At 45.2% G+C, this 21,026-nt stretch overlaps 1 protein-coding gene across 1 annotated transcript in view; it reads left to right on the top strand.

Moving 5' to 3' along the window:
• Positions 1–16,736, top strand: part of LOC115323868 (neprilysin-11-like) — a 138,773-nt gene extending 122,037 nt beyond the window's left edge. The window contains exons 18-21 of the mRNA XM_029984376.2: positions 3,385–3,483; positions 6,814–6,866; positions 16,423–16,540; positions 16,602–16,736. Of these exons, the coding sequence (XP_029840236.2) occupies positions 3,385–3,483; positions 6,814–6,866; positions 16,423–16,540; positions 16,602–16,736 (405 nt within the window). The remainder of the gene's footprint in view (positions 1–3,384; positions 3,484–6,813; positions 6,867–16,422; positions 16,541–16,601) is intronic.
• The last annotated feature ends 4,290 nt before the right edge of the window (positions 16,737–21,026 follow it).

Raw genomic sequence — 21,026 nt, 5'->3', positions numbered from 1 at the left:
TCTCTCGGCGGGGTCGTGGCACTGGAGTCACTGAACGTCGTTGCGATGGGGAGCGGAATTTACGGCGGAGAGACGGTGCTGCGGTGGGCGAACGTCGGAGGTGCTCCTCGATGTCGCGAGGGCGTTCGCCGTACCTCGGGCGCGGGTCATTAGGGCGGAACCCGCGCAGTCCTATTTGCCTGTAGGGACAACTGCGCTAGATTTGGGCGGCCTCCCCGCAGTGGTAGCACAACGGGCGTCGATCGGCCGTTCTCCACACGTTGGTCTTCCTCGGCGAATGTCGCTCCGGGCGGACGTCCTGGACATGTCCTTCCTGGCTTCGACGATACTTCGGCATCGGAGGGTTTCGTCGGAGTGGCGCCGTTTCCTGGCGGTTAGCCTGCGGCGGTCGTCGGGCCATGGCGGCGTAGCTCAAAGCCGGTTCCTCTGGCGTAGTCGGGTTCATGGGAACTTCAGGTTGGAAGGCTTGGTGAACCTCCCCTCGGACGATCTCGGCGAGCGATACTGAGTATGGACGATCCGAAGCGGGGAGCATCTTGCGAAGCTCCTCTCGGAAGACTTCACGAATAATGTCGCGAATGCCGGGGATGCCAGGGCTGATGTCGTAGCTTATTGCAGCAGAAGCTGCGACGCCCGAGTGCCGATAGTAGTGACTTTCCCTAGCAAGGAAGGCACGCTCCATGTTCGTCACCTCGGTGACGAACTCTTAAACGGTTTTTGGTGGGTTGCGTACGAGTCCAGCGAAGGTGTCGTTCCTCACGCCACGCATCAGAATACGCAGCTTCTTTTCCTCGGTGGCCTGAGGGTCAGCGCGGGAGCTCAAGCGCAGGACGTCTTGCACAAAACTTGTGACGCTCTCACCGGGGCCCTGGGTCCTCGATTGCAGCAGATCTTCGGCCCTCTCTCTTCGGTGTTAACTGGCGAAGGTACGCGTCAGCTCATTCTTGCAACGGTCCCACGAAGTGAGGGAGGCTTCGTAGTTTTCGAACAGTGCCTTGCAGGACCTTCAAGCGAGAAATAGAGGTTGTGCAGGCGCCGCTCGTCACTCCACCCTTTTGTGGCGGTCCACGTGATCGTACTGGTTGATCCAGTTTTCGGACGTCCTCATAAATCTCGCCAAGAAAGGGAGCAGGTGTCCGCGGAGCGACGGGCAGGACGACGACGGGCGGGGTGGTCATTGTCGGTATCTTCTTTCTCCGATTCTCGGGCAAGAGACCCAATTCGGGGGACTGACCTCTGGTACGATGGCTTCTTAGAGCTTCGGCGTTTTCGGCAAAGGGTATTCTTCCGGCCCTGAGCACGTCGCTTGGCCGGGATGTCTTCGGAGGGGTACGCTTAACGGGCATAGGATGCACTACCCCGCACCTCCACCAAAATGTCACAAATGACAAGTGATGACGCGACGAAAACCAAAGTAAACTAAACGTCTAATGGGGCGAACTTGTGCCCAAAAAAGGGAACAAAGGGAACAGAAGTTAAAAATAGAGCGTCGCGGGCGTCGATGGCGGCGTAAAAGCAGGATCGAACGTGAGGGCGACACTGACTTTGGCTCGCTGCGCGAAGCCCCTTTTGCACAGGCGTGGGCTTCTGGAATAATCGGCGTAGAAGGTTCGACGCGTAGAACATGCGGGCCTAGAATAAACAACAATGTTCTTCAATTCACCAGAACATTAAACTGAAAGAATAAATAAATACGAATAACTCCCAGGAATCGAACCCTGGCTCTTTGCGTTGGAGGCAAGCACGATAACCTTTAGTCGACGGCCGCGCTGCCTACCTGGCCAGCTGCGCGCGCGGCAATATGGCGTTGCCGCATGGCGGTAAGCCACGGGAATATCAATGTTTGCTCCGTACATACAAAGTATTTAGTTGAGCTCATGTGTGCTTTTTAAAAAACTGTATAGGGACCGGCAACCGACACCTGAGTGGCTGCAACTTCTTGAGGTCTTTACCCTCAAATACTTGTAGCACGTTTGACAATAGCCAAGATGGATGGTGTTTTTAATCTTTTATCCCGATTGCGTGTCACCGCGTCGTGTCATGGTACAAATAAAAAAAATAATAAGAAATAGCCACGTGCGTGGCAGAATTTGCAACGCATGCGGCTCTGACGCAGAGGAATGGGGTTGCGATTCCGCTAGGCCCGAATTCCTCTTTTATTAATTCTTTACTATTCTAAAATATTCTTGCCGATTCACGGCTGCCATCGAGTGTTCTTGGTCAGAGAATTTCTCAACTTGTCACGTACATGAAAGTATCGGTAACACGCTGCTTCGGTTCACTCACCTTTCCGTCGCAGACGGAATATGTGTGGCACCTTTCCCTTTAGATTTGTAGGTACATGTGCGCCTCATAAAACATTTATTTATTGTTCTAAATTTATCTACTCTTGTTATTGGTGACAACATTGCACGAGGCGGAAAGTGGAGATAAATAAACGCGTAAAGAATTATGTGCCTGCATACATCAGCTGACAATCCATCCTGAGATACGTCCTGTGCGGAATCAATTACCAATAGCAGCATACGCTGCACGCCCTACACTTACTCTTAACAGAACTATACCTGTAAGTACCTAACTACATCGCACTCCAAGGAAACTGTAAGAAATATAAAATGCGTGCAATGACTTCTCCGAAGTTGTTTAGAAGTTCCGATATTCTTAATCCAATCGCCATGAAGAAATAATGATAAAGTTATCAGTATGCTCCAACCGCAATACACTGGTTATCTTCTTTTTTTACCTTCGAAAATACTGTTTTTTTGTTTTTGTTTTTCGACTCGGAACACACTCTGCCTTGGCACGGATGTGCACACGGCGTAAAAGTTAAAGGTTAGTACGCCATGTGGGGGCACATAAGTGAATTAGAGGCGCCTGTCACAAATTTTTGGCTATGTTAATTTTCAGTGGCGATTTCTGTGTTTCACATGCGTATATCGTATAGTCATACCTTGTTATGTACTTGCTAATATTATGTAGTTTATGGGTTTTTTGGTGCACCTTTTTATTGTTGGGTTGAACTGTAAGGGACGAGTGCCTCGGCAGGCTCGAGCGGCCTTTGGCACTGGTACTTCTTTTGAGGCCCGTCCTAAAGAAAACTAGACAAATAAACAAACAAACAAATACATTAACGTTTACAGGCAAGATATTTGAAGCATATAATTGCACTGCTATTATCGCGCCTTTATGATTTTATAATAAGTTATGTGCCCTTCAACAGATTCGAAAAGTGGGCTAGTTGGTTCTTATATATGATATGGTTTTTCTCCTCTGTTTGTCTGTTTTTGTGTTGTTTAAACCGTACCCCGAGCCCTTCAAGTTCTTGAGCACAAATATTTAGTATTCAAAATGTTTATTTTGTGTAATGTTTTAACCAAACAACAGGCATACGTTGAAGCAATAAAGGACGAGAATGTGGATTACGCCCTCCCAGGTGACCAGTCTATTACTTCTGAGAAACTCTTCTACTACACTTATGGACAGGTGTGTATAATTACTGAATACTATACTCTATCAAAATAACTTCGAAAGTAACTCACTTGACACATACCAGAAGCTGCCACGCAACTGCTCGAAGTCACGATCATTATAAAGTTTACTTAAAACATTCCAGTATGCAACGTTTTATATAATTTTAGCTCCGAGGTTGCGTGAGAACGTCACTTGACACCTGCCGCCGTTTTGTTTACAACAGCAAACATCATACATGACGAAGCAAGCCTGATTGGAAACCGTTGTGTATGTAGCGATGCTGCTTGTGACTTTAAGATGTTAATAGAACTCGGCAAAACATCTAGAAACGCTAAGAAACACCTAACTGCAGGTTGGAGTCTGTATAATCCAAACTTATACACGTCATTTTTCACAACATTAAGCAGTCTACCCGTTTATGATTATTCGTTCGGCCAAAGGTCGTCTTCAGACATCGGGACGTTGGCAGACACGAACGCTGGAAAACTTGCCGTGTAAAAGCGAATAACACGCGGCTTATAATACGTAACGAATGGCAACGTAATGGGCGGTGTAGCGGCCTCGGCTAAAGCGTTCACTCTGTGCAACAATGGAGCAAGTAATTCGACCAAACTTTGAAGGCCTACAGCCAGAGGAGCGTCAGGTGTTATACTTGGAAGGTTCTCATCCGCAGATTGGGTAGCAGTCATCGTTGTCCTCGCTGCGTCTCCATGTGGTCCCGCCGCCCCAAGTTGGTTGCGCGGAGTAGGACGGCTTGGGTCACAGACTGTCACGGAGCCTGAAACAACCAAACCCCGTTTCACATTGAGTCCTACCGCAGCCAACGGTACAATTAGATGGAGCCGGAGTATAGTCTCTTGATGCTTCTTTTACAAGTAATGACAAGCTATAAAAACAAAAATCACATTCCACTGGAACAAACTGGCGGCATTCACTTCAAACCTCTGCTGTGCGCCGCCATTTGCTTCCTAAAACATGCACTGTCAGGCAGTCAGCGCTTCGAAGAATGCCGCTAGTTGCAGGAAGGTCTTATCTAGGGTCTTTAGGCAAAACAAGCGACGGCAAAAAGCGCATCGTTAGGGGGCAAATAGTCTTTGTGCGTTCGCCTATCCTCCAATAAACCAATCAGGCACCGTAGATGTCCCATAATACTGCGTTCTTTTTAGGTGCGTCATTGGTTTAACCTGGGATCAAAAAAACGCACAAACAGGCGAGCGCCATGACGAAGCATTTATGTTTTGTCGCTGTCCGTTCGGCACCCTCGAATCGTCGCGCAGGCTGAGGTCGGGCTAATTGTGAAACGGTGTGTAGCGGTCGACGTCGTGCGGGTTCAGTATCGAGTCTGGAACTAATTCGAAACCTTTCTACATTATCTTCCACGAAATTAAATTGAGCGTGCCTCAAATAATAGGGCGACTCACACGGGCTTGACAGCAAAACATTGTTTCACTGTCAAGCCTCTTGAAAATTTTCGTTACTATTCTAAATTCAGCGAAGCAACTTCATCAGTCGCCTCGAGCTTACTTATTAGGTCTACGAAATTCCTCTAAATACACGAGAGAACAGTCACACAAAGCACACATACTGTGAAAAGTCATTCGTGACTTAAAGCAACTTAGACCTCTAAAACCGTTTTAACATACGGGTTTGGTAGTCATAGGTAATTCGCACATATGAACGAATTAAATTCAGTGACTTTTGAATTAAGATGAATGGCGTTGGAATTAAAGAGTTGACAACTCGGATTAAACTCATGGGCACTTGGATTAAATTGGTGTACAGCTGGATTAAATTCGGGGACGCTCGGATTAAAATTTGGCACTTGGAATATTATGAGCGGGAAAGCCTGTTGTGTTATAAGTGATTGGAGCAGTCTCTGGGGTGTTCTCCAGGAAAGTTAACTCAAACACTTATTTTTGCTGTGAATTTTACAAGCATAATCGGGAATTTAGTTGTTTAGAACAAACGTTTGTGTAGTAGTTTGCATTTGTCTCTCTCAAAGGCGTTGTAGATCATCCTCCCGGGTTATATGTCTTGGGCTCCCATGAGTGCACTGCTCAAGCGCAGGCTTGTTTTAACTACGAATGCTGACCTTCATGTTTGAAAGTCCCACCTCTAGGCATGCTCTTCTTCGTTACCAATGCTTGCGGATTTTACAATCCATCACACAGCAAAAGATGTCGAGCGAATATAGAAACACTGCCACGTATTGGGTATAAAAACCTTATGGTTCAAGAGCATAAATTTATCCAATATATTCAACCGGATACTTATTAAACGAACAATTTTGACAGTTAATTCACTGAATAGAATGTCGGAATCGGACCATGAGAGATTTTAGACCGCCTGCTGGAGCTCGGTGAAGCCAACTAATGTTGCCGCCCACTGTACGTCACTCGAAACAGACCTTGGCGTCCGATTGGCACAAGAAACCTATCACTTTAGATTCCCCAAATCGCTTGATATCTGTCCGAACTTCCTCTATTTCCCTCCCAAGGGAGCCATACGTGCCGTCATTGTTTTACACAGAACGTATGCAAGAAGAGCTAACTCCATCGTTTTTCGGGATAAATGCCAGATCACGGCATGTTCCGAAAGAAAGAGCGTAACTTTCTAATAGACATTTCAAGCATGCGAAAAAAAAAAAAAAAAAACGGGGACTCCTCGATATCGGTCTAGAAGTTGAGCTACTACGTTTCAATTCCCAAATAGAGAGAAAAAAAATGATGAAACTAGAATGAAACGCCTGAAAGGCGCAATATTTATGGAGTTATAATATTTTCTTTTTTATTTAAAGATGCTTTTACTACTTTGTGGGACTAGAATAGTTCGGGCCTAATACAGTATGTGGCAGTGTATAAGAAGAAAAAAAACAGGTGTTAAAAAGGATACATCGCTTTAAATATAACAAGAAAATCGCACTAAGCAAAATGTTACGACGCGCGAATAAGGCTCACCGGCACCAGAAACTAGTCACAAAAGATAGACGAAAATATTGACCGTCCTTAACATTCATCATTACTAAAAGTAGATACTTGTTATTGAAGTTACAATACTGAACACGATTGCCTGCACTGCTTACAAGTTGAGCACTGTGAATTGAACTCACTCTAACGTTTTCTTTCGACGATGGCACCACTCAGGTTGCTCGAAGTTCATCCAGCGCATGAGATAGAAGTTACTCTTAAGTTTCTATGATTTCTCTATCCCACAATTTACGTGTGATAGATATCCTAATATATTTATATGGCCGGTTTCTAAACATAAAAAAAGAACGAAAGCGAAAGGGTACGAGCTCTTAGCTTGTAAATAAATACGTTTATCATATGCTTTTTTTTACAGCTTTTCTGCAGAGGAGCTGGGTACAGTTATACTGTCACCGAGAGTGAAGAAAGGTAAGGCTGATAATACAAAGGCGCCTGACATTATCGGACTATTGTGAAAAAAGAAATCATACAAATGGAGAAGCAGAAGACGCGTTTTGTTTTCTGCTCTCTCCTTTATTGCGCTTTCTTCAGTATATGTTGCTACAAAAATCCAAACAACATGCTAAAGTAAAGGGCGGCTTAAGAAAGGCAGGGTGCGGCGAATTTCTATTATCTTATTATTATGCCTGGAACGCGTCTCCGACTGGTGTGTTCACTGCGCCCAAAAAGTGGTCCCTCGATTTCCGCCTGATGACGTCATAGAAGTGCCATGCTGTCGCCGGTCACAATCCTGGCGACGTTCCAGCAGCTGTGGTGTATATATGGCAGACGCCTGTTCTGCTGGAGGTCGCCCTCTGGTGTGACAGTGCACGGAAGCTTCAGCAGCCATAAGTTGGGACGCCGCGACCACAGCGAGACTCGCTTTCGCTCATTCTTTTCTCCGGCATTTGTAAGGCCAACCGCCATAATAGCGACCTCCGACAGCATAATACTCCGGCTTCTGTGACGTCATTTGTTGCCGCAGCGAAAACACTTTTGATGTATGGGCTATGTAGGACGCTAAACACATCAGTCGGACACGCGTTCCAGGCACCATAATCTTATCGAGTCTCCGGAGCCAATCAGAAAGCGGAAACCGTCTGTAAGAACGCCAAGAAACCAATCACGAACCAAGAAGCGTAACGCAATACGTCACGCCTCGCGTGAGTGCACGCTAGTTAGCTTACAGATTCTTCCTATTTCAAGAGCACTGCACTTTACTTTTGTATGTGGATAACGCGTTGGCTCGCCGAAAACTATTTGAGACTAAATCTTGCACGATATGCTTAGAACGAAGAAAGAAAAACTTTCAGTCTTTCTAGTCTTGTGAAGAAGGGAGAGCAGCGGAGCTGTAGCTCTGTTCTCGGCGGTAGCTTTCCAGGCGGGCGATCTGCTCTTCTTTCGTAAGGGAATCTGACGCGCACGACGCAGTGGAACCTCAGGCGAAAACTGCTTCGCGGCGGTTTCGGAACCATTCGCTCTGCTGCGCAAGTGGCCGCTCCTTCCGCTGCCGCTCTTCTTCTCCCGAAGAAATGTTGCCGCCATCGATGAGTGACGGCGGCAACCAGACAACCGGCAAGCCTGTTGTCTGGATGCCACTGTCGCTTATTGATGGCGGTAGCTATCCAGAGGTTGTGTCGAGATTAATTTGTCCAGGGACACGATCCTAAAGAAACTAGCCCTTAACAGCTCCGCTCTAAAAAACAAATTTGTCATTACCATAACTTGAGCACGGGCTTTGTGTAGAGACTCCATCCTTTGTGCTCAATTTACTTCCCATTTTTGCCTTCGTGGTTCTCTCATTCCGTGTCTTTTAATTTCGATTATGTTTAATGTGAAAGCATTAAGTGTCCAATGAAGCGAAGCCGACGTTTTCTGTAACCGTTGTCTATAGCAACGAAAAGCGGCAACTAAATTAATATAGGCCGAGCGAGACGGCTCCTAAATTCCTATTGGCTGCGACTCGTCATGTGGCTCCATTAGCAACGGCGGCATCGTTGCTAAGGAGCCGGCCGAACTGCTGGCGGCGCAGCGGGACGGGGGGACGCGTGTATGCGCTGGTTTGACATTAGGCCAAACGATAGGCCTATCATCACGCTTTTAGGTCTAACGTTGTCAACCGGTGCGCGCAGCTGTTTGATGTGAGGGTGGACTCGGGTATGCGCTCGCCTGAGGTTAGGCCTAACGTTAAGCGTAACGTTAGACCTAACGTCGTCAGCTGGTGCCCGCAGCTAGGGGGATGATGATGCTGAGAGGAGAGGTGATTTCAGCACGCGCCGCGCCGAGCTTCGCACTCCCGCCGCTGCCTCACCTTTGATAGGTCAATTAATACAGCACCCACCTTTTGACGAACATTAACATATGTACATATATCATCGTAGCATTCCATTATTTGTGTTGTTGTATACAGTTTTCTGCGGAAGCCATTTGGTTGGAACCGAGTGTGTCACTTTGTTCTAAGAAGGTAGCGAGTTGCTTGTTCAAAATAGGCTCCAGCAATTTAGTGGACGTTCAAGTTAAAGAAATAGAGCGATAATTTTCGATTAAATGGCTGCCGCCACTTTTTTGGCATGAACAATTTTAGCTATCAACCAGTCGTCCGGCAGATAGGCATGTTCGATTGATTTGAAAAATACGCACATCAGGTATTTCGCGGACCATCCGGCGTATTTTTATGAAATGCGTTCAGTATTCCACCTGATCCCATCGCTCTCCTATCATGTACTGATAAGAGTAATGACACAAAACCGTTTTCAAATATCAAGTTGCTTACGTTTAACAAACCCTCGCGTCCTGGAATACTGCTTGGCTCGCTTGAATTCCTTGTGAAAAGTGACTGAAAAAATTTAGTAAATTTACGTCACATATTAACCTAAATATTTCTATTATTGAAGGATACCTGCCTTATGCTGGCTTTAGACGTCGCGGGGTAATACTATAACCTTTTTGGCGATGATAGCATAAATCCAGGCAGTCATAATGTAGAATTAGTTTTTTTAGCCTCCTTTAGTAGATTTTTCAATTTTCTAGACTTCAGTAATCATAGGTGAACCACGCTTACGAATCCTTTAGAGTTTGTGTTTTACCTGCAGTGTTTCGTCTTGGATCCAAGGGTTTTGACGTCCAATCTTTCTTTTTTTTGGCTTCTTGGAGTATAAAGTTTGAAAAGCAATTGCATATTAGTCTTTAAAAGTTTCGCCACAATTCGTTTACATCTGTAATATTGTTGAACCAATCTAGGTGTTGTTCAAGATCGTAAATTACCCACTCGTCATTAGCCCTTTAGTGATCAAAATGTATCTTCCATCCAGCCGTGTCCCTCTAGTATTCATTGAAAGCACATTGAAAAACACAAACGTATGATCTGATATTTCTTCATAAACTGTAACCTCACAGTCATCAAACTGTTTACTCACAAATAAAAGATCTAGCAACGTGCTAGATGTTGCAGTAACCCGTGCCAGATGCTTCACACGATATGGAAGGCAGCGACAAAACGCTAAGTCACAAAGCGCATCAGATATTTCACTGCCTTGACAGGAGAGTTCATCTTCTGGCCAAGTAACATTTGGCGGAGTGAAGTCACCTCTAATCAGAATCTTACTTCTGCATTAAAAGTAGATGTGCTGTAACGGAGGATCCTTAGTTCTATTTGATGATTGGAGTATGTTGATATGCCAGACGGTTCTAAGCATTGCGCCTGGGAAAGTATTAGGTTACAGCGATAAATCTCGCAAAGGAAACATAGACGATATCAGATTTGCATACTTTACAAAAATGTAAGGAAATACATTTACAATTACTCCAGGCTAAATTGTTATTATTTACCGTTTCAATTACCCTTCCATAAAAGTATGTGGCCGTTACAGCAAAATGTAATGCGTCATTTTTGTGACGTTATTCCAAACATTGCTGTCGTTGAATAAGAAACAAACGGAAAGATGGTAATTTAAGTGCTTATTGCTGCCCCCAGTAACACTTCATTGACTTTGAGTATCGTAAGTACAAGCTGTCTCTCAAAAATTTCGTCAGACGTCTTGCTTCGTTTCTTTGTGAATATGTCGACTGCCACCATGAACAACACCCTTCCAACTGAGGCATTGAATGGGAGTGAAGAATTGTGCCTCTTGGATCCTTGATGCGCTGCATCGTGATTCTCCAGCGGAGTGATGAAAGTGTTCTTTCCCCTGGAGAAAGATAAAAGCGTCTTTGCGGCTGACGCTTGATTCTATTGGAATCGCGAAGCTCTCGAAGTCGTCAGGCACCTGACCAAACTTGAAATAAGAATTGATTTAGGAACATCTAGACATCCCAGCCTAACTTCGTGGTATACGAAGTTAGTAAGACAGGGCAGTTAGTTACACGTGACAAATAAATAATAAATACGGTTTCTACATTCATATTTTCGAGGCTACAAACAAGTCGAGCTTCGGTTGAGCCATTGGCGAACGATAGAATAAAAATTTCAGGTATAAATGGAAGTTAGATATAAATAAGAACACCAGGACATTTCTAAATAAATAATTAGAACGTAGGTTAAAGAAAGAGAATGTAAGCGCACGCTTTCTCCACGCACCGTTTTTTGACGCCTGTTGAAAACGCACTGAGCGCTGACCGGCAATAGTGCACCCCAGTGTTATTCAGATACTGAGACCACGGGGGGCGCAAGAGGCAGAGACCTAAGCCCCAGTCACGAGTTTTACTCCCTCCCTATATCCGAAGTCTCTTGCCTGCCGTTTTACTTTTCTTATTATTAAAAATACGTGTTAAAAATAGTGTTCTGTTGTGGTAAAAAAACAACCAAAAGAAACAGAAGTTTATTTTTGTTTAATGTATTTTCACAAAAAATATTTTTTTTTAAATATTCTTTTATTAGATTTAATCAAATAATGAATTCATTCATTCTCAGGCCCGCTTTACTGAAACATACATTATGTTTTTTTTTTTTTTTTTTTGTTGCTTACTTTTGTTTGAATATTTCCTATGTTAACTTTTTTTCGTTTGCTTAACCAGAATTCCCCTTTGTTTTGTATCTTTTCTCTAGATGTCATCAAACACGCATCAATGGACCAAAATCGACAACATGGTTGTTTTGCAAGTTGGCTTTACTGGAAGGCTTTTCAGGCTCAAAATTTTGAAGGACAGTGGTGTTGCACGTGTTTGTGAGGTGAAGTGGCGGCAGGAACTAGCTTTGAAGAGCGTGGAGGGGAGAGGGCTACGTAAACGTGCTGCTATCAGAAAAGAATGTCTTCCTTCACGTCTCCGTTGTTTAGGCAGAACTGGCGTTTATCTCAGTTTAGTTTAAGTAATATTTTTGTATCCCTTATTTTTTGTGTTTTCTGCTTTTTGGGCTCTTTCCCACCCGAAAAGTGTACCACATAATCCCAGCGGATGTTAAAACTAGAAGACTAGATCTAAATTACATAGCCCTGGTATTGTACATAGCGTTCCAAACCCTGCTTCAGCTTTTTGGATTCGAAATTGCGTGTGTCTAGTTTTCTCAATGGCTGACGTTCACAGATTTTTTATTTTTCGAGTCTCCCTATGATGGTCGCTATAAAATGAAGCTATATATCGGAATGAAGGTTTTCGAGCTGTAAAGTTCCTCAACTTAATTCTGCTGAGGTGTGCTTTCACGGAGGCTTATTGAGATTAGCTCTTGCTTTGTAATCTGATTTCTGAGCAGAAAAATAGAAAGAGAGATAGAAATTTGTATTGAACACGTAGGTTTATACTCTTTAGTCCGAGTTAATCCTTATTCATTATAAACAGAGGGAATGAAATGCTGTAATCCCTTAGTCTAGGTGATGGCTTTCAGTAACATCAGATACGTCTACCAAACACAACTTATGGCCTATATTCTGACTACGAGTTCTATGTTGCAATCCTAATGATTTACAGGGCACATTTTATGTTTCACCTTCATTTAAACAATCAAGTTCGTCCTTGTGCAGTACTTAGTGGCCAAGTGCAATACCTCTACTTGTTTAAAGAGCGACCTTTTCTAGATGTTTGCGCGGTCTGTACAAACAGCGCTTATCGTCCACCCGCAGAAAAGATCTCCTAATTTCTACGCACTTAAGTGGGTCTGCCGGTTCTCCACATTTCGCCACAAGTGTTTTGACACTACGGCAATTCATCCTTTCGCCTAGATTATCGTAACGTTGACATGAGTCAGTATCTGGAGCTGGCATCACTTTCGATGGAACACCGCCTTCACAAAATCTTGACGCACATTGTTCCTTCTCTCATCATAAGTAGAGCTGAAGCATTGGTAGGGAAGTTTTAGCTGCTTGGGTTAGTCTAATAGGCTGTAGCTATGTTGATAAAAAATTTAAACTAAATGCTATTTCTATTTTGCCAAGCTTTCATTTCAGCTCTGACTGTCGAAATTTCGTGTTTTTTGAGGACGTGAATTCCCGAGGAGTCGTGTCTAGTCCGCTCCCGAGAATGCCTTCTTCAGGATGTCTTACCACATCGTGCTCGTAAATAGCACATGGCACGAACTTGAGCTCAAATCCCTATCGCAAGGCGCAGAAAGTTTCTCACCCAGGAGTTCGAATCAATTCTGGCAGATTATATCAGTATTATTTATCACGGCAGCGCTAAGAGAAAACAAGATTGACATCAGCCGACCGACGTTGAGATGATAATCCGAGCGAAGACGTTAATTTTGATACATCTTCTGTTTATCTTGACCATCTCAAGGAGGCTTCATCAAACCTGTCATCGTCGGTCATTGATAAAACTGAAGACAAGAAACTTGTACTGTAAACAACTGGAGTAGGTCACTGGAATGCTGGCTACAACTTCACGTCTACCGGTTGTAGGTGTCGTTTTCTGTTTTTTTTTAACAGACGTAAGGATCGTGTCGGCACACCCTACGGCAGGGAAACAACATGACAAGCAGAAAAACACAAACACGAGGAGACACAGAAATAATATATATATATATATATATATATATATATATATACTAAACTGACTTGCACAAAAATATGCAGCCCCACTCAAACTTACAAACTCAAATAATTATTTTTTTAAAAAACGCATAGTTGGAGCGTCGGCACAGCGTAAAAGGGGGATAGGGAAAGACATTTTTTCCTAATGGCGGCACGGCCACTGAGCCCGCTCCCCACGCCTTCCTCCCACTGCCAGCTCCCACCAACCCTTCACCTTCCAAGCACTCCCAACTCCCTTGCCCTTAGTATATTAAGCATAAGAACATTGCACTGAAGCAAACTTGCGAAACTTCCATTTCCCCTGTTCGGATCCATTAGTGCGTGTTTGATAACTTCTAAAAAGATTCAAGAAAAAAAAGAAACTTTGATTCAACCAATAAAGAGTTCATGACTTCAAATCACTGGGAATAATAAGAAGTAATAAAAATAAATCTAAAAAATTCTTCTTTGAATAAGGCGGACTAAAAATATAAAAAAATGTATTTTTGACAAAATTAAAAAAAGTAATATAAGTTATTTTGTGAAAATAAACAAAAGTGGTACCAATCAATATCACATGTAAATATTGAAGGCGTACAGTATTTAGTACGGAACATTTATAATGAATCCTAAAATGCAATGTTCTGTATATTTCACCAAAACGTCGACGGTGCCACGTTCGGGATTTTTTGTTTGTGTCATAAAATAAGCAAATATCTAGTTACAACAACCAAAACAATTGTGCACATAAATCAAGCAGCGGAATTGTTGCATTTTTGAGGAAGGAAATATATTTCGTAAATACATTTGAAGAGCGTCTTCATTCATTACGAAAGTGTGGCTATTATACCTCGTTTCACCTTCAGCCACGGAGCAGCCGACCCTGCCAGCATTAGGGACTAATCAGACGGCGTGGAAAGCGCACTATCATGGTGTTCGCCATGTTTCTGCACGTTACCTATTATTGCTGAACCAATCATAAACAAAACGATTCGGCAGAGACACTAAAAACTGCTTACGTGTAAGAATGCAAAAGCATCCTGACACGCAGCGCATTCCTACAAGCAGCGCGCCACGTCTTTCTATCGCATACGGCGCTCCGGCGGTGACATCACGCTCCCCTACTGCGCAGGCGCGAAGAACCCTGCCGGCTTCATGATGGCTTTCGTGACGATGCATTGCGTTGCTGTGCTTTTCTTTGCGTCTTATTTCTGATGCGCATCAGCTTTGACCTTGAACGCCCCCGCCGGCTTCGGTGACAGGTCATCTGGGAATGCAAATTTAGGTGCCCTTTTTTCTGCTAAAGATGGTTACAGACGACCGTTACAGACAGCGCGGGCTTCGCTCCATGGTACAGTTAATGCTTTCACCTTAAAAAAATGCCCACTGACGTTGGCTTTTCACGCCGCTTAATTGGTTCCATTAGCTCGCAGCTAAAAAACAAGACGGAGACTGAGGTGCGACTGTATCCAGTCGTCCCTGCAGCGTGTGCCGTTGATTTCAGTCGGATAACCTCGGTGTCGTACACACGATCGTGGTGAGGGAACACAAAACTCCGCACCTATACACCGTTTCACATAAAGTCCGCCCTCAGCCAAGGCTACGAGGTGATGGAGACAATCGAGCAGTGCAAAACATGCATCTTTACGTCGCTCGAAGTATTTGCGCTTTCGCTGTCATCTGCTAAATCGTGGAGATAGGAAGCTTCTGGAGGTGACTTGACGCTACCAGAGGCTAAGCCAGAAGGGTGGAGGGACACGCTCCCAACGTTGAGCAGAGCTGTTTTGGTCACCCTCGGGTGCCGGCCGAGGGTGACGGAGTATAGTGTACCGTACAAGTAAAGAAAAATATTTAAAAGAATACCAGTCCCGAGGAAACTGAGATTTTCTGACGCGTCTTGTTGTGGCACAAACGGGAAAGAAAACAACCGGTTAGAAAGGGGCTTCTGCAAGGAACATCAACATTGCGAGTTGTGGGTATACTTTAAAGAAAAACAAACACATACACAGCGTAAATTCACAATGAACATAAACGTCGTAGAGCTGCCAAAAAGATAGCAGAACGTTCTGAGTAACACGGGCGATAGTAATAATACTGTAGGGAAGATGAAGTCTAACACGGGGCAGTGGCGTGCACGACCATCTCACACCAGGCCCCACGGGCCGGCTCGGCATCCATACATCATTATATCGTCTGTCTGTCATCACTTTTCCTGTCCTCTATGCTACCGAAAGCGACATCTTAACAATAGCAATTCGCGTTGGTGGCACACATACCAAACAAACAAAATTCACTTCTAAATTAATTGGCACTCATGCGCCTCCCAACGGCCAGTAGATTACCTAGCTCCTGGGCCGGAAAACGGCTCGAGTGTCCGCTCTTTACGTTCCTTTCTCTATCCGCAGATCGCAACGCGGAGCCCCTTATGTACGCGTGTTGGCTTCTGGAACAATCGGCCTCGAACGTTCGGCGACTAGAACATTCGGAACTCGATCAGTCGAGAATGTTCTCGAACTCACGAGAACGCAATGTTGAAATGATAAATAAACAAAACATTGCACTGACTGGAATTGAACCTAGACTTTCCGCGCGACAGTCAAGCGTGGTAATCACTCGGCCACGCACGCGGTCGCTCGCCGACGCGCGTGGCAATATGAAGAGAAGATAGAAGATGAATAGAATCAAGCAAATTGTAATGTTGTTGTTTATCGAAAATTAAGCTTACATTAACTTAATTGAACTTTAAAATCTAGAATGGCGTGGGAGTTGTTCTTAATGGCACCAATACGTACCCTATATTCTAAAGTGCGTACATCGAGTAACCTTAAAGGGGTGTCTCTCAACGTAGAGAAGTGCACAGTTCTCTATGCTCCATCTCCAAAGTTATGTGGTCACATTTGAAGCATAACATCTTCGTTATGAAGGGAAAAAGCAAAGTTACAAATTGCGCAAAGCTACTTTTTAAAAAAAGCGAGAGAAATAAATAAAAACTTAGCGAAAAATGCGGGGAAACAAATAATTTCATATTTGTCCCCTATGTACAGGTTAAACTTCATGATGAAATTAGACCCAGTTTTCTTGGACCTATTCTCCTGCCCGAAATATGTCCCCAAGTTGGAGGCCCCAGGAGACGACTGCGTGATCATTCCGGAAAAACCGAAGGTAAGCAATGAACGTTGAGTTTTATTGCGACGACTCTAAACTAGCCTGTTGTTTCTTGCAGAAGAAACGCAAGCCTAAGAAGGACATGTCCCTCAAGTTAGCCGCTATTGGAGCCGTTGTTCAACAAATCCTAGAAAACAACCTAACCGCTTTGCTCGATTCAGATATTGAAGTTCTTGATATTATAACAGTATAGTGATCTGTGATTCATCACACAGGAGAAAACAAAAAAAAAACTTCTAACAAACTCCATTTGACGATCCTTAAGCTCCTAGGAATAGTATCGAAGCTATGGATTTTTAATTCTCATATCGCGAAAAAATCAAGTGCAAGCCTAGACACTGGACCGCAGCTGGTGTCGAATGTTTTGTTTTACGTGTGGCCGAATAACGTATCCGTATGATGTTATTTAGGAAAGTGTGTTGACGAGATTTTTATCTGTAGAATTTGAAAATAAAATGTAACAACACGGTTATTTTTGAGTTTTTTTATTAATAAAGCAATTAGCTGCACTCCATCATTGCAGTTCAACCACCGTTTGATTAAAGTATACCTTTTTTGTTTAACTTCCGCTATATCGCGCGTGGATTCTGCGTTTAAAAATTGAAATGGAACGTGAGGAGCAGTATAGTTTCGCAATCCTTTTAATGAGGCTGGCGTCCGTAGCCTCGTGTGGAGCCGTTTCTTAATATTACATTCATGCTAATATTTTATCCTGAGTTATTATCGACGCTATACCTTCGCGTACAAATTCCACTAGAGGTTAATTGCCTCCTCTTTGCATTGCCTTCATCATTGGTTGAAAATAAAGTCAACACAAAAAAAATGAAAGCCGTTTACAATTCCCTGTAAAGCCGGTTGGAGCGCAGCTCTTGAGGAGGAGGATGGAAGCGTAGTGAGGGACAGGTGACTCCTTAAGCTCACGTGACCTCGTGGGAGGTCAGGTGACGTCAAGGGGGTCACGTGACCTCGGGGGAGGGAGGTCACGTGACCTCCGAGGGTCACGTGACCTCAGGAGAATCACGTGACCTCAGTGGGGTCACGTGACCTTAGGGGGTCATGTGACCTCAGGGATCACGTGACCTTAGGCGTCACGTGACCTCAGGCGGTCACGTGACATCGGGGGTAACGTGACCTCGGGGGTCACGTGACCTTGACGATGACGATTTGATGACGTCATCGGTACGTCACTGATGACGTCATCAGTGATGAGGACGATGACGATGCGGATGCCAATGACGTCATCAGTGATGATGACGATGACGATGCGGATGCCAATGAAGTGTTCAGTGACGTCACTGGTGACGTCATCAGTGATGATGACGATGACGATGCGGATGACGATGAAGTCATCAGGTTGCATGCAACCTGGATTGCATGCAACAGGTTGCATACAACTTGTTGCATGCCAGTTGCAAGCAACCTGTTGCATGCAACTCCCGAATGAACCCGAGGTCCTCCCGAAGGAACCAGAGGACCTCCCGAGGTCCTCCCGAAGGGACCCGAGGTCCTCCCGAAGGACCTCAGGTTCCTTCGGGACGACCTCGGGTTCCTTCGGGATAACTCGGGTCCCTTCAGAAAAATTTACCCATAATGCACCGCGCGGTTACGCCGACGGCGACGGCGACGGCGACGCCGCTCAAGCCGGAAACGGGCGCCTAAGAGCTGCGCTCTAAAAAAGTGAAAGCCATTTACAACTCCCTGTAACGCCGAATTGGAGCGCAGCTCTTGAGGAGGAGGAGGGAAGGGTACTGAGGGGAGGGTAGACCCCTCCTCCTCCTCTTCCTTTTCCTCCTCCTAAACCTCATTCTTTAATATGCTCCGGCGGGGTCACCTGACCTCGGGGGAGGGGGCACGTGACCTCAGGGGGGTGGGGGGGGAGTCGCGTGACGGGGGGGAGGGGGGGTCACGTGACCTTGGGGTCACGTGACCTTGAGGTGACCTTGGGAGGGGTCACGTGACCTTGGAGGGTCACGTGACCATGGGAGGGGTCACGTGACATTGGGGGGTCACGTGACCTTGGGGTGACCGGAAGTCACGTTACCTTGGGTGACCTTGGGAGGGGCCACGTGACCTTGGGAGGGGTCACGTGACCTTGGGAGGGGTCACGTGACCTTGGGGTGACCTTGGTTACGCCGACAGCGACGGCGACGGCGACGCCGCTCAAGCCGGAAACGGGTGCCTAAGAGCTGCGCTCTAAAAAAATGAAAGCCGTTTACAATTCCCTGTAACGCCGGTTGGAGCGGAGCTCTTGAGGAGGAGGATAAAAGCGTACTGAGGGATAGGTGACTCCTTGAGGTCACGTGACCTCATGCGAGGTCGGGTGACGTCAAGGGGGTCACGTGACCTCGGGGGAGGGGGGTCACGTGACCTCAGGAGAATCACGTGACAGGGGGTCACGTGACCTCAGCTGGTTCAGGTGACTCCAGGGGGTCACGTGACCTTAAGAGGTCATGTGACCATGGGGTCACGTGACCTGTTGCGTGCAACCTGTTGCATGCAACTCCTGAAGGAACCCGAGGTCCTCCCGAAGGAACCCGAGGTCCTCCCGAGGTCCTACCGAAGAAACCCGAGATCCTCCCGAAGGGACCCGAGGTCCTCCCGAAGGACCTCGGGTTCCTTCGGGACGACCTCGGGTTCCTTCGGGAGTGCTCGGGTCCCTTCGGAAAAATTTACCCATAATGCACCGCGCGGTTAGGCCGACGGCGACGGCGACGGCGACGCCGACGGCGACGCCGACGGCGACGCCGACGCCGCTCAAGCCGGAAACGGGCGCCTAAGAGCTGCGCTCTAAAAGAGAATCAAGATACTGAGCAAAGAAATCCGCCTTCTCGTACTGCGCTTAACATACTCCAACAAACATTCGTAACACGGCAGTTGGATGTAGCAAGAAGCGAAAGAATGCACGAAAGTTGCTTAGAAGAAATCCTAATCTAAACCCCGAGAGAAGGAGAACTAATATAACGAAAAAGATGACAAAATCTCAATGGTATGCCATCTTAACAGTTATTTTCATTTCTTTGTCTCAGTAGTTAGACTATCAGTCGCATATCACTGCCTATAAATTAAAAAAAAAACTAGTCTATAGGCCTGTACGCAATATTACACGTGCGTTCTTGCGAGGAAACGCGCTGTTGTGTTTCAGTCGAACTAAACAATACCTTCTTTAAATTTAGAAGTTGAGTAGAACAGTAAAAATACTTCATACGTGCAGAACGCATAAATAATACATTTATGCTCGAGGGGTTTGAGAGCCACGTTTATAAATCCAGTTTTTCTTTTCTTCCTTCAGAAATTCAACAATTAATAAATATTACCTATTGTTATGAAGGAGACACTGTTAAAACATCCAGCGTTCAGAAATGATTTCCCATGGCTTCTTCCTCTTTTCCGTGTCCCACAATCGCCCCGTGCTCCGCTTCTTATCCATATTAAACATTTTTGGTATAGCCTTGCTGACTCTTAAGTACGCAATACCCAAAATTATTGCGTACGCTAAAAACGACCTGCTCGGATCGATTGGAGTTTTGCGTTACGTTGCCGAATTAACATCTCGCATAATCTTTTTGATTCAAATTGCCAGAGCCGCAGAATTTCGTGTACTTTTAGCACCATCATGCTCCTTTAAAGAAATATTAAAAATGAAAACGTTTTCAATAATTTTATTTCAAATCAAACCAAGCCTTAGCTGCCTGGTCAAGAGTGCTTTCCTCCGGGGTACGAAGACTACGAGTGCGAGTTTGTGGCCAAATTCGATTACGAAGCCTTCGACAATCGTCCCGTGAAAACGGCTCCTTTTATCAATTCTATCTCTGGAAGAAATCCGTGAGCTACTGATGTCCATTGCATAGCGACAACTTTCGCGATTTCTTGAAGAGACGTTTGTCCGTTGGAGATAAACTTCGCATAGAGGCTTGGCGTTGAGCAGATCGCAGCGTTTACGCGCATTACGAGAGGTGAACATTTTCACTATGCACTCCTCCAGGTGCACGGCGATCTGATTTGACTGCGGTTGGTCTTGAAAAGGATTGCCAAGCTGAACACCACGCAATTTCACGTAACACTGAACTTCGCTAACAGCGCGTCGCCCTTGTTGCGCCAGTCGAAGCAGCCGCCATCTTAAAACTGGTGTTCTCGCTGGACCCGAGATCTCTCGAGAGCTTCCGTCAAAGCCCGCTAGCCCGCGACGTTAAATCGCCAGCATTGCGTGCGTACGCAATACGCTAGCCGTTTTATTGCGTTCTACGCATGCGAATTCTCGACATGTAATTTCTTTGCGTGCGCAAAGCTTTGGAGTACGGTCCTCTAACACTGACTATTCACTCTCATAACAGTACCCCCTCGCGATACCTGAACCTAACCACAAGGTTCTGCATAAACACTAACTCAGAATAAACTGGAGCCATACGATCAATATCAGGATAAAAAAAGCTGATTTTTTTCTCAAATAAAATGAACCTGATTTTTATTTAGTACAATTAAATCT

The sequence above is a fragment of the Ixodes scapularis genome, unplaced genomic scaffold (assembly GCF_016920785.2).
Source record: "Ixodes scapularis isolate PalLabHiFi unplaced genomic scaffold, ASM1692078v2 PGA_scaffold1__304_contigs__length_218370807, whole genome shotgun sequence".
NCBI lineage: Eukaryota > Metazoa > Arthropoda > Arachnida > Ixodida > Ixodidae > Ixodes > Ixodes scapularis.
Note: the sequence above shows the minus strand (reverse complement) of the source record. Positions and strands in the feature narration are given on the sequence as shown.